The sequence below is a fragment of the Nanorana parkeri genome, unplaced genomic scaffold (genome assembly GCF_000935625.1).
Source record: "Nanorana parkeri isolate BGI_ZX_2015 unplaced genomic scaffold, ASM93562v1 scaffold1494, whole genome shotgun sequence".
In the NCBI taxonomy this organism is placed as follows: Eukaryota; Metazoa; Chordata; class Amphibia; order Anura; family Dicroglossidae; genus Nanorana; species Nanorana parkeri.
In genome coordinates this window covers 197564-212372 of record NW_017307762.1, presented here as the reverse complement: position 1 = coordinate 212372, position 14809 = coordinate 197564, and the positions used below count along the sequence as shown (strand labels likewise).

The window sequence follows — 14809 nt, the reverse complement described above, 5'->3', positions numbered from 1 at the left end:
ACTTGGTGATATTCACAGATAGTGTTCAACTTGATAAGAAGACTCAAGAGTAGAATCCAATGTACTTTATTTGCCTTTCTTAATACAGAGGAAGTGATTCCTTGTCATTCTTAAGGTGGCCATACACTTTACTACCCTCGCAAGACTTTTGTCTTGCGAGGGTTGTAAAGTACTTAAAAAAACGTACCATCTGCCCATCTTGGACAGGCAGATCGTACTTGCGATCATCGCAAGCCCGCCCCCCTGAGGGGCGGGCTTACGATGACTGCAATGAGGGGCGGGCTTACGATGACTGCAAGCGGGCTGTGTGCGCACACCGGCCCGTTCGGCAGTTGTCGAGCCAGCAGGCCACTAACTCGCCGAGAAAAGGGTTTTCAAGCCTGCTGGTTCGACGGAAGACGTGCGACCGTACAGTAGAAACGGTCGCACGCCTTCCATACACTGCACGATGCTCGTACGATCGCGGGATTTTCCGCGATTCTCGTACGAGAATCGTGCAGTGTATGGGCACCTTAAGAGTGAAAAGACATTCCTATCTTTGCCATTAACAGGTTAAATAGAGACTCTCTTACCTCAGCGAGGGATGATGCAGAAAGAGAGAAGAGAGAAATGACTGGGAGATTTTAGCAGAAGACTGTACCATTCTACAGAAAAGAGCAGGACTGTAACAATGCTAATCTACCATTAGTAGCTAGAAATACAGCATAGCACAATGAAATGCAATGTAATACGTAGGCAGTGTAACTAAAACAGCAGAAACAATAAAAATTACACTGGCTGTGGCAGCACATTACTAATTCTTAAATGTGGTGGCTGCATTAGTTTTCTTTTTAGGCTTCTTTCCCTGAATTTTTACCTGGTGATCTGGCCAGTAAGTCTGTTATTTTTCAACTTCCTTTAACAGGCCAAACTGTCCAGCAAAAGTGGCAGATAGAGGTTTGAGACAAACCATTTAGCGCTAACAGGGGTGATTACAGTGTTCAGCTTTTTTCCCTAAAGAAAAAGAAAAAAAATTGCTGTAACTGCTTAAAAAGTTTTAGCTGGAGATCAGATAATGCTAAATCCATCAAACGTTAAGTCCATCTAAATCTTCTAGTGCAAATAACACTAACATGCTGTCCTGCACGCAGGGTAACATTTCTGCTGTCCAAGGGTGGCTGTGGCGTTTCTCCACAGAGTGGAGCCACCCTAAGACAAGAAGTGTATTACCAGAAAACTAATGCAGCCACCACATTTAAGGGTTGGTAAGCTGCAAAATATTACATTTTTGGTTTTGGGTTAAGATACGCTTTGAATGATGCTGTGTACTTTGGCTACTGATAAATCCGACTTTACAAAAATCATACTTTATTCTGAATTAAAAAGCAGCTTTCACAAGTAAATGTGAAGTGTGCAGCAATCTACGGCAGTCAGAATTTATCTAACTAACCACAGTATTTTTTTCATTTCTTGTTATTGTTTCTTTTGCTTGCTTTCTCCTTGCCTTTTCTTACACACTTGTCTCTCCATGCTCTCTTCTTCACGTTATCTTAAGTGTATATTCTGACTACTTGTCAGGTAATCCTTGTTTCTCTCATTTTTTCACTTGGTTATATCCTACCGTATTTGTCTCTGTATGTATAGTACAGTGTACCTTTTTAATTTTCTTTTTTGTTCACCTGCTATAGAGCCTACAAGGGAGCTGAACACTCTTGCTGAGGAAGAAGATGAAGCTTTTATTTCCACAAGTAGGTCTCCCAGATTAACATTTAATTTGCTATTTCCCTGTCTTATTAGTATTGTAATTTCTGCATATTGGTAATTTACTTCCTAAAGCTGAAGTTTAGTTACATTTTCTTGTTATGTATCCCTAGGGACATAACTTACCACCTGTGGGGTATGTCCCGGTGGCTACTGTAGAAATCCTCCCACAAGTGCCGCTGGATACCCCCTACAGCACCTGGTGATGAGGGGGTTAACAGCAGCTGCTGCAGCTGTGAATGAGTGCCAAAGATGCTTTGCTTACCTGCCTCTTCCGTCTCTCTCCTCCATTGATCGAATTTGTACTATTATTTCCCACAATGCAAAGTGACCTCTTATTGGAGGAGGCTGATCCTATCATTGATCCACCTGTCCTCCAATCACAGCTCACTTTGCAATGGAGGAGAAAGGAAGAAGGAGCAGATGGGAGTGCAACTTTTGCAGACTTTTTCAAACTGGCAGCGGCTGCTGTGAACCCCCGCAACACTGAAAGATCAGTGCTATCGGGGTATCTGGCAGCACTCATGGGAGGATTTCTACCAGACATCCCCCAGGATATGGGACACACCTCATTGGTGGAAAGTTATGTCCCTGGGGGCTGCATAATAAAAACATTACTAAACTTCAGCTTTAAAGCCACACTCCAGGAAAAAAATATAATTTGCACACACTGCACTGGGTGTGTATATTATCATTCAAAAGCTGTGTCTATTGTGTGGAGGGCCACTGCAAAGTATAAAAATCTTACCTTGCAGCAAGCCATCTCCTTCACATAACACCAAGCTTTCCGGCACTGCAGGGAGTGATGGATGCATTTCGAGCAGTGAACTGCATCATCCTTACAATTTACTTACTATTGTCCTGTCACAAAATGTCTTTTATTTTGGTAATTTACTTCTTAAATTACTTCTACATTCTATTAATTTCCTGTCTCCATTTTCTTCCTTTTAGAAAATGCTGTCTCTTCTCATGTATCTTCAAGATCTGCTTTCTCTACTCCCCCATCAATTCCTCCATTTCCTCCACCAATTAATAGTAAAGCTAAATTTCACAAGCATTTTCTTCCTGCAGCCAATAAAGAGAGCATTACAATTTCACCTGCTGATCAGAACACCCATCCTAGTAATCAAATTGGGAATCAGTCTTTGGAGCCCACCCATGGAAAAGTGACTGTATCAAGCCACAATCAGAGGTGAGTGAACGGTTATATATTGATGTTTCATTATAATATCCTAGCTACTTCCCATTTCCTATAATCATTTATGTCACATAATTCAGTGTCACATAAATCATGTCACATAAGTAAATTTTTTCTTAAATTGCTTTGTGGTCCAGTTCTGATGCTCACTTACCACTGTCGGCGCTTTTGGCAGTGGACACAGGTCAGCATGGGCACCCTGACCAGTCTGCGGCTATGCAGCCCCATATGCAACAAACTGTGATGCACTGTGTGTTCAGACACATTTCTATCGGAAGCAGCATTAAAGCTTTCAGCAATTTGAGCTTGTTATGCTCTGGACTACAAATCCCAAAGATGTAAAGCTTATCCCAAGGACGAGCCCAAATGTAAAGCTTGGCAAAACTTTAATTTCTATTTTGTTGTCTGTCCTTGCAGTAAAGCTCAAGGAAACTGACCCAGTAGCATTTAAAGTACTTGGCAAAAATGCTGCATATACAAACTTAGTTACAGGAAAAACAAACATAAACAAAACATACATACAGGCTGCTACAAACAAACAATCACTTGAACCCACTATGCTATCTAGTACATGTAATGGTTTCTAAGAGAGGAAACGCAACGATTCTGTAAGGATTGCAAAGGCAGAAGAGTGGTTCCTTGAAGAACATCCCCCTAAGCGTAGACAGTTGGAGTCCGTTCAGGACAAAAATAAAGGGTCATATTTCACTGGTGGGAAGTAGTCTGAATCTGACAAAGGTAATAAAAGCGAGTTGTACAGCCAGCAATAGAGATTGTGCAAATGGTCCCAGGTTAGCAGAGCGGACGTAGTGAGTGGGGAACTCAAGGGTGATAGGATTAGTTTAGAAGGTGGAATCCAAATACAACCACCCAGTGAAGAATCACATAGATTATTTTGAAGGTCTACGCAATCCTTTTGCGAGGCATAAGTCCAGTCCACCAGTCTAACCAATTGAGCAGCTATGTGATAGGATTTGAAAACTGGTAAACCAAGGCCACCTTTTAGTCGTATGCCTTCTTAGAATGGAGTGGGATATTCTGGGGTTTTTATGACGCCAAACAAATTTGGAGATCAAGGCTCGCAACATAGTAGAATACATCATAGGAAGCATTTGAAAATAACATTTTAGGGAGGATCATCATTTTGATAGCGTTAATTCTACCGAGCCAGGATAAAGTGCGCAGGGAATATGAGTTAAGGCCTGATTTTTACTGTGTTCAATAAAGATAGGATATAATTAATGAAGTATAGGTCCGAGACCTTTGGGGTTAAATAAATGCCTAGGGAGCGCAAGCATTTTTGTTGCCATAAAAAGGGAAAGTGGGGAGTCAGACTAAGGCAATCCGTCTTTGTCACCGAAATGTTCAGAATCTATGACTTACTCAGATTGATCTTGAAATTGGACAGGTCTCCATATATGCGGAGTTCGAATAGTACTGTAATGTAATTACTCACACAAAACAAGATATAATCGGCGTATGTCACAATTTTGTATTCAGTGTTGGAGGAAAGGATACCTTGTTTGTTAGCATTCTGCCGAATTGTAGCCAAAAAAGGTTCCAGAGAGATGACGAACAATAATGGTGACAAAGGGCACCCATGGCGAGAACCATTATGCATTTGAAACGGAGGGGACAGAGTACCATTCACCCTAATTCTAGCTGTCTGGAAGGTATACAAGGCCGAGATCCATGCTAGCAATCGAGGACCAATCCCTAAGGCTTGCATTGTAGAGAACATGAATCCCCAGTCTACCCTATCAAACGCCTTTTCGGCATCCCTAGACAAAAGCAGAACTGGGGATTTCTGAGTACGAACCAGATGGATCAAGGAAACAGACTTGAGGGCATTCTCTTGCCTCTCTCCCTGGGACAAATCCGACTTGATCTGGATGTATCCGGTGTGGCAAGAGCGGGCTAAGTCTAGAGGCCAGGATTATAGCATAGAGTTTAGTATCTACGTTTAGCTATGAGATAGGTTGGTAACTAGAACAGCTAGATGGATCTTTGCCAGGTTTTGCAAGAATCGTGATATGGGCTTACAATGATTCTGGGGGGCATGGGCGAGTCAACTCTGATTGAATTAATATAGCGGCAGAAAAAGGGGGCTAAGATGTCTTCAAAACGTTTAAAGTACAGAAGCTGGAAGCCATTAGGCCCAGGGCTTTTGCCTAGGGGAGTTGATTTAACAGCTAGCCTAAATTCTTCCGCTGTAATGGGAGATTCTAAGGACTGCAACAAATCTTCTTACAAGAAGGGCATACCCGCTTTGTGTAGATAAGAATTTATTCTATCTGTTAGATCTGATGGTGGTGTGTAGGAAGGGGAGGGACGAACCTTGTATAGATCCTGATAATATTCCTAAAACACCTTGGCTATGTCGTTGGTGAGGTTAACCATGGAATCCAGCTTATTGTTAATTGTAGAGACATATGTGGCCGGACGTTTGGACCATAATGCTCTCGCTAAGAGTTTGGCTTATTACCCAGTTTGTAAACATTTTTTATCAATCATTGCAAAGGCACGTCTAGTGTCCGATTCCAACAGCTCCCTAAGTTGTCCTCTTCTCTTCTAAGCAGAAGTGTCTGATGCACAATCTTGTCAAGTGTAGATTTGTGAGACAATTCCAGAGAATGTATCTCAGTCAGAAACGAGTGAACTTGTGATAGCGTTTTTTTGTACATTTAGAGCCTATAGCAACTAAGACAACCCTCATAACGGACTTATGAGCTTCCCAAAGGGTAGCTGATGAAACAGAGCCTACATCATTGTCCTAAAAGTACGTGTGGATGCGTGATGTTAAATCACTCACAATGCTGGGGTCATGAAGCAACGACTCATTCAATCTACAATTATATTGACGAGAAGGGGCATTGGGAATGGTAAGTATCAGGGAGACTGGTGCATGATCCGAGATGGTCATAGGGAGAATATCAGTTGATTTTACTGCTTCTAGGAGGAAATGATCCAGAAAGAACAAGTCCAACCTAGAGTAGGAACCATGGACTGAGGAGTAATGGGAATAATTGCGTTCCTTCGGGTGAAACACCCACCACACATCTACCAACTGGAGTTTATGGAGCGTTCTACGTAAAGTGTTCAAGTGAGACTCGGGGCTACGAGCCTGTCCAGTGGGCGTGTTTAGCTGTGGGTCTAGGCTAAAATTAAAGTCCCCAGATACAATTAAATGGCCAGAACGAAAATCCCGTAGCTTACCCAATATTTTCCTAAAGTAAGGAGCTGGAGAGGAATTCGGACAGTAGACATTAGCCAGAGTATAGGGTAACCCCATACAACACAATGCGCAAGAACAAAAATCTACCATCTGGATCCGCCAGAGAATCAGTAACTGAAAAAGAGTCATCTCTCCCGAATCCAATTGTGACTCCTCTCCCCCATTTCGTGGGTGAAGAGCAATATTACCAGTGTGGGAGATGTTTAGAATTCAGTTGCACTTTAGATTCATGAGAATTATGCTTTTTTATGTTTCTTGCAAGAAGACCAGTTCAGCGTTCATTTGGAATAATTTGGTTAATATTTGGTGTCGCTTAGCATCAGCATTTAGGCCCCTAACAATATTCGTCACTAAACGAAGGGATGCCATCGTAAATATAGATAGGTAATCAAAGGGAGAGACGACATACATTCAAAAAACATAATATAACAAATCAGTAAATTGTGTGCCAAATACAGCACAGAGGCCATGTACCATGGTCCAGCATGAACCATGGGGGAGGCCGCCTAGTGGGGGGTACAGGGCAGGGCCCAAGCAATGAGACTGTAACAGCCACACCAACAATGAAAGGGCAGTCTATCCTGAACCCCTGAGCAATCATATGAACATACAAGAGAAAGTACCACTTTATATAGCAACAGAACAAGGAAGTAATGTAGAACCCAAACAGTTAACCATCAGAATTGAGCTACACTGGTATACTCAATAAAAAGAAGCATAGAGGGTATATAGTTGCAGCTCATGTTCAGTTGCACAGAGGGATGGGAGATTGAAATATTCAGAGCAGTGCCGGCAAGACTTAGAATAGGGAATACCCTCGGCAAGGGAAGAAGGGGCTGTAGGCTTCATAAAAAAATGGATCTGAAAGGAAGGAAAAAAAAGAAAAACCAAGAAAACTGAAAGGGAACTAAAATCAGCACAGGTCTTCATCCATAGGATCATGGAGCGAGAAGAAGAGGAAGGTTGCTACTGAGAGGAAAGTAAATGGACCCAGCTTGGGGCCGAATCTGACCATCCAGGTAAATCGGGAGGTGTTATTTACAGCTTTTCACAGAATCTCAGTAAGTCTTCCGGGAAACGAAGAACTGCTGAACGGCCATTACGAGAGCCAATCAGACAAGCAGGAAATCCCCAGCAGTAGGGGATGTCATTGTCTCGCAGCAGCTGTAGAAGTGGTTTCAGGGCACATCTTCTGAACAAAGTCTTGAATGCTAAATCTGGGAAGATGCACAGTTTGGCCCCATCAAAGTCCACTTCAGCGGTGCCCTTAATGCGATCCATAATTAAGGCCTTATCAGAGTAATAGTGAATATGCACAATTACATCTCTGGGTGACTCTCCGGGCCAGAGCGGGGATGCAGAGCATGGTGGGCGTGTTTAAAGAGCGGGGCCGATGTAGGGGGCCGTCCCAAAAGGCCATTAAAGATCCCACGCATTGTATACGCGAGGTCAACATCAAGGATGGCTTCAGGCAGGCCTTGGATCCGCAGATTGTTTGGCAGTTCCTGTTTTCTTCATCCTCAATCTTGTATAGGGCAGAGCGCATGGCATGTTCAGCATTCTTACTGTGCGTTTGCAATTCTTTGATGGCCAAAGCATGGGTGTCCAAACGGTTTTCTACCTCTTCCACCCGCTGCAGAGCATGCAACATCTCGGCCTTTATGGGGGAGATTTCTGACTTCAAAGATTGTTCCAGGCGGGAAAACATTTCTGCAAAGTCCGACTTGTTGGGCAGGGTTTTGGCCAAAGTAGCAAGCGATATCTCAGATCCCCGGTCTGAGTCCAGGGAAGCCATTGAAAAGGCAAGGGAGAGATCAGAGGGGATTGTACCTGAGGGCGGTAAGGCCGTAGTAGATTCCAGGCCTCCCGAGTGGTTCCCGGCCGCGTTGTCCGGGGAGGAAGCATCAAACATACAGAGGCGCCGGGGGTTTTAGTCGAGTCCTGAGATTTTGGTTTCATCCCCATGAGTAGAAGAGGTAGTAGCCAGCGAAGATATGGTCAATAAAGTGGTTAAAAGCAAGATTGCTTAGGGTGGTAGACCCCATGATTAGAAGACATAGTAGCCAGCGAAGATATTGTCAATAAAGTGGTTAAAAGCAAGATAGCTTAGGGTGGTAGACGGAGCCCTAGCTAGATGCGTCCGCTCACCGTGCAGAGCAAACGTGCGGAATCCGTAAAAAAATTGTGCTTGGACTATTTTGCGGGCCACGCGGTTTCATACTGCGCAGCCGCCGCAAAAGTCTGAACAATGCCCATTAAAGTGCATTGTTTTTTATGTTTAGTATGGCCGAATACCGGACAACCGCTCCTGTGTGAATGGAGCCTTAGTAGGGATTAGAGAGGGTAATTTCCAAGGTACATGGCTGACATGGCTTCTACACCTTACGCATATAGACTCTCCCCTCCTCCTCCACAGGCCTTGAATTTGGCGTTTCTATCTCAGTTTTGCATTAAACTAGTATTAAACTCTCAAACTTTTTTCAATAATAAATCTAGATCAAACAAATATACATTGCCCAGCAATTATTTCTTAAACTTTTTGTCCTAACACGTACAGTCATCATGTTTCCAAACAGCTGGTTCCAACTTTCTCATTATGGCTTCCCTGATCTTCCTGTCCAGTATAAGATCACAAGGGACAGTACAGTTCCCGGCAAGTGTCAGCAGTCACCCCCTTAAGCTCCTTTTCCTGAGAGTCCAAAAGCGTGACCACATCATCCATTTTGTGTTCAAGCAGATCCGTGCGGGAGCCGATCTCTCTGATTTCACTTGTGAGATGGGAAGTCAGACGGTCAGTGGCATCTGTCAGCTCTTTTTGCAGCATAGAATGACATTTTCCAGCAGAGCGTTGTCTCTGGGTTCAGCTTCCCCATGTGCGGGCGAGGAGGGCATGCTGTCCAAAGATGAAGAGTCCTGAGCTTCAGGAAATCGTGGGAGAGACAGAGGACCAGAGGCTGCACATGGTGGCCGCGCCATATTGAAGTCACTGGTTTTTGCAGAGAGAGTCTTCTCGGACCTTTCTCGGCTTTTAGAAGAAGGCATGGCTCCCAGGGGTGCAGAGCATGGGTAGAGGGGGTGAAAGGCAGGGTGGGTAGAGAGGAAAGGAGGCGAATGGTTGCTTATGGACGCTCACAGGTGTCCCGTTCTGCAGAGCCCGCTCAAACCGCGGCCATCTTGCTCTGCTGCTTTGAAGAGCCCCCCAGCATTGCTGCTCTTTTATCCTCAATGTTTCCATTTTACATTCTCGCTCTCATCTCTGATGGTGCCGTGTCACTACAAGTCAATTCTCCAAGCTCTATATAGATATTGATTGTGTGCGTTGTATGATTTTCCTATTCTATGACAGCGCTGAAAACTGCAGGATAAATTGAAGTGTTCTTCATGTTTGATTGCTTCTGGACCAGCAGAGTCCCCCCTTAGTGTATTTGTCTTGTCACTGTAGTATAAAGCACTGTATGCTGTAATATCTACATCGATGTATTATTGTATATGGAAAATCAATTCAAAAGTCATAATGAAGAAGTGGTTTACAGCAGCTCATATCAGAAAACTGCAGCATTTTGTTCCAGTGAACCTTTTACAATTGTTGTAACTCATAGCGTCCAATCAGAACTTTGCTTTTGTAGTTGAGGAGCATCAGAATTAAAAAGTTGTTGGTTGCTATGGGTTTCTGCCCTGTTCCTTTCGCTACAGTAGCCTAAACCCAATCACTAAGATCTAAATAATAATTAAAGCTTTAACATGTTCATGTAATTTCATAAGTCATTTTCAATATTTTTAAATTTGCAGCTTTCATTATAGTAATAATACTATAATAAGTGATCCTGCCATGGAGGTCCTTGTTCAGGCACTTCCTGTTGGGTGACAACGCTCTTTCACTGTCTTCCAACTGTGCTTCTGCATTGTCACACTGGCTTCTGATGGAGATTACAAATAACCGTTTCAACACACATTATGAAGCCTGTTCAAAGGAATGTCATGCAGCCATTGCTGGAATGTGCATAGACAAGACGTGGCTGCAAAAAGGCTGCAGGAGATCAGCAGCATGGAGGTTTAAATTATTAGTTCACCTTTACAAAAAATGAAAATGTGAACTAACCCACACCCTCCTCAGCCCCCGGTCCATGATGAACTTTGCTCCAAGGATTTCCATCGCCCACCGCTCACACCAGCCGGTAAATGGTCTCGACACTTCAAGACTTTGCTACACAACCCTAGAAGTTGTATGGCAAAATAGTGCTTGAAATGGGGAGTAGTGATTGGTCAGTGTGGACACGTGACTGCACTGATCAATAAGGCTCTCTCCTGAGACTTCTATCTTCTGGGATGGCATTTCAGAAGAAATTTTCATTGGTTAAAGTGTTCACATGTCCACACTGACCAATCACCATTCCCCATTGCAACCATTATGTTTGCTATGCAGCCTCCTAGTATAGTAAAGTTGTCAGGGGTTGGGGCTGTTTTACCAGCAGGCGTGTGTGGTAGGTGAGGATCATTATTGTAGATGAATGCAGAGAGGAGGGAGGAGGGGACAGAAAAATGTCCCTTCTCCTGTGTAGGCAAAAACCCTTGCACTGGCCCTGTGTGGTCTGGGCCAGGGGGTTGTGTCCCGCATTTTGACAGCAGTGCACTCCCCTCAGAGCAGCTGCCCTGCTCTGCCCTCCCGCTTTTTGTAGTGCAAGCCCACCAGCAGGAAGGAGCCCAGTCTGGCAGAGGCACTAAATGAAGATGTACGTCTGGGCATTGTGGAGTACCAATTCCAGCTGAACAGAGAACGCTGGAACTGCAGCCTGCAGGGAAGGGAAAGTCTCTTCAAAAGAGGTAAGGTGGTAGGGCTAACAATAGCTCCTCAATAGCAAGACTCTTTAGATAATGATAATAGAAGACCCAAAAAAGGTTTTTCTTAAACTAAGGGGCCAACCCCAAAGTTAAAAGCAAGATACATTGCCTAGTAGAATTTGGCCTAAGAAGTGGATATACTGTATGTATGACACCTGCTCCCTAGCTTTGTCACTAATTTTGTAGTGGTCATTGTGAGTATAGCAGTGATTATGGTGGTAGTCTTTTCCTAGATGCACTGGTGTTCATCGTGTGTGTCCTATAGAGTAGACATGAATAAGGTTAAATTACCTAGTTTTTTTTCAGTAGTATTACAGTGGTCGTACACTTAGTTTAGTGGGCAGCACGGTGACATAATAGTCCTTGGTTCAATACCTGACCAGAACACTATCTGCATGTTCTCCCTGTGCTTGCATGGGTTTCCTTCAGGTGCTGAATCCACTGCGTTGCAGAGTCCTGAGTCCTATACATTACAGAGCCCTGGGTCTATTGTATTATTCCATTGATATATATACATATATATGTAAGAGGTGCACCAAAATAGAAATTGTAGAACGAAACCGAAAATAGAAATCTCTAACCTTTTTTTAAAGTTATTTTTTTCATATTTTATTTTTATTTAAACGTATTTATTTATTTTTTCTTTACTATTGGGGGCTTTGGAGAAATATCAGGGGTCTAAACTGACCACTGATATTACCCTTTTGAAATAGAACAGAGACCTCAATCTCTTTTTCTGCAGCCCCTGTTATGAGTGAACAAGAAGTCTCTATACAGAGTGCTCCTGTCCATTCGTAAACTGTGGATATAGTATGAGTTACTATGTCTACAATCATGAATGAACAGGAAGTGATGTAGAGCACTTGCTATTTATTCATAATTAGGGACACAGTAAGCATACTATGTCCTCAGTTATTTACAAACACTCATCTATCAGAGGTGGTGATATAATGGGTGTGTGTGTGGGGGGGGGCGCAAAAGTTTGTTCTTCCCTGGGTGCCCGCAACTCCTGGTTATGCCACTGGATCACAGCCATACATCTGTGTACCTTATTTCTAAGTCTTGCTTAGTTGGTCAGTGAGTATTCTAGGGGACTTGAAGTCTCTCTTGCTTCTGGTACAGCCACCACTGTTATTTTATCATGTCCGGCGCTGAATGTAGGGGTGGCTACCCTGTGGCTATGGGGGCGAGCCAGCTAACCAGGACCTAATTTGCATTCCATACAAGGCTGAACTAGGCACAGGAAGCTATTGTGCTTTCTTTGCCCCCCACAGACCCCAGTTGAATCTGCCTATGTTGGCAGCCACTTCTCAATCCCCGCATTTGGCACTGAGTGCTCATTTATATTCCTGTCTCAGGACAGAGGATTGGAAACACATGGACAAAAATAATCCTTGCCAGTAAGTGCTTTGAGGCATTTTATTCCTTTGCAGATGATTTTGTTAAGAAATGGTCCTCTCCTTTTGTAGTCAACCCACCTCTGCCCTGCCTAAAAAAAGTTTTTACCATCCCCATAGAAAATGATCCGTCCTTTAAGGACACTGCTGAAGAGAAATTGGAAGCAATTTATTGATGCATCTTCTCCTTGTTGGACTCTCAGGCTTGACTCCACACTCATTCCCCAAACTTTGACTGACCCAAAGCAGGGATCTGTCAGCTGCTGATGTTGACACTGAACTCATTGATTGTGCTCACCAGATGATTGTAGCACTAAATTTTCTGTGCAACCTTCCTTTTTATGGTAGACTGTCTTTTTAGGCCTTGGCTTGACAAAATCATAAAATAGGACTACTCACTTACCCTAGCAATAAAATGGTAAGGTTTAGAGATGCAGGCTGCACCTTCCTATCCTGCATCTAAATATTCCTTATGTTCCTCCAAATCAGGTTTCAGTTTTCTGAACCCAGAAGATTTCTTCCACCTTCTAGGCTTAGGTTGTTCTAAATGTCCAGGGCAAACCAAGGGATTCAAGTCTGCAAATAAATCTTCCACTGCATGAATGTCTACCCCCACCAGTTCCATCAGAGCTGGAGGGACATCGGATTTTGTGGAGATTTGGGAAGCTCACACGCAGATGCATAGGTGCAGGAGGTATTATCAAAAGGTTACAAACTAGAGATTTACCTCCATCCTCCACCTGAATTCTCCACTTCATGTCTTTCCATGTCTCAGCATCATCAGACTGATCTCCTTCCAGCCGTTCAGGGATTGTAGTCCCACAGAGTTATCATTTCAGTTTTCCCAGCTGAAAGGTTTCAAGATTCTTAAGCCTGTGGACAGTCCCAAAACCCAACAAAGGTATTCAAACTATCTTGGACTTAAAGGTTCTTAACGCTTTTGTACATCCTCAGAAATCTATTTGATCAGTTATTGCCTCTCTTCATTACAGATACTGCTTAGCATCCATCGACCTAAAGGGTGCATCTTTACACATTCATAGCTTTCCAGGCCATAAGTTATACCTTCATATCACAGTGGGCAATAATCACTTTCTCTTTACAAAAGTTCCCGCTCCAGTCCTGGGCCTTCTCTGCCTCAGGGGTATCCCAATTACTTGAGCTTTCTGCTGGATACCCTTCAAGCCATGGAATTCCCTCCCTAATAGAAGCTTATAAAACTGCTGAGTCATCTTCAACCCCAGCATCACACCTCCCTGTGGATCTGCATGCAAGTTCTGGGATAGTTCTATATGCCTAATTTTACTCATGGGCCTTGCAATGGGACACAGTGTGGGCCAAATCCAGTCTGTCTCTGGACAAGGCAATTTGGTTAAATTCTCGACATCAATCATCATAGGGGCATCAGGAGTGTTGCAGCGTCAACAGAGTAGAGTCTATTGTGTCCTATCCTTTCACGTTCCAGCAATCTACCTGGTGCACATTACCAGCGTGGAGAACTGGCAAACAGATTCTCTCAGGAGAGGTATGTCTGTACTAGGGATGAGCGTATGTGCTTGGGTTTGATTCAGAGGCCATTCATTGACCACCTCGTAAAGTCTGGAAATTAGAAACTTAAACCGTAAATAGGGTGCAAAATTCAATTCTGCCATTTTTTAAGTTAAGAGGCAAGGGATTGTCAAACAAAGGACATGGGAAGCAGGGCACTTCCATGAGGGACATGTACCAGTGCAAAAAACTATTTTAAGAAATACCGTTCAGTGGGGGAAAGGGCCCTCTGTTTTATGCTACATTGAGGGCAATATGCAAAAAACACCAATACCTACAAATGACATGCTTGGGAGATGCTGTGTGCAGTGTAATAGAACTATACAATTTTCACTGACAGCATTAACAACACCGTATTCTGACATCACATAATTTGCATGTCTAATGCATGTTCAATAATTCATCAATCTGATTCATTGAAGGGAATTTATCAAAACTGGATCAGACAAAATCTGGAGCAGCTGTGCATGGTAACCAATCAGCGCCTCTCTCTCATTTTCAAATCTTAACTGAACAAACTGAGGAGAAAAGCTGATTGGTTGCCCTGCACTGCTGCTCCAGATTTTGTCTGCTCTAATTTTGATCAATTCCCTCGATTATAACTTGAAAAAAGCATTTTCTTAAGTAGTTTTTGCTGCAACACCTAATTTTTAGTAGTAAAAGGGCCAGAAATGAACAGAGGAAATAACAAACAAGAGATCCAAAAGTTATGTGAAGTTTTACACTTAGAAAAAAAAATGCCCCCAACTTTGTTCCGGTTGTCAAACCGTGGGAAACCATTTCATAGCATAACTTGTGATCTAGTTTTTGTGCAGCACCACACTATATTGTCTACAAAGTTTATTACAATAC

At 43.2% G+C, this 14809-nt stretch overlaps 1 protein-coding gene across 1 annotated transcript in view; it reads left to right on the top strand.

Annotated features, from left to right (window-relative positions):
- Nucleotides 1-14809, top strand: part of LOC108798516 (EH domain-binding protein 1-like) — a 104394-nt gene that overhangs the window by 54305 nt on the left and 35280 nt on the right. Inside the window, exons 5-6 of the mRNA XM_018570278.1 lie at nucleotides 1668-1727; nucleotides 2812-2932. Coding sequence (XP_018425780.1) covers nucleotides 1668-1727; nucleotides 2812-2932 — 181 coding nt within the window. The remainder of the gene's footprint in view (nucleotides 1-1667; nucleotides 1728-2811; nucleotides 2933-14809) is intronic.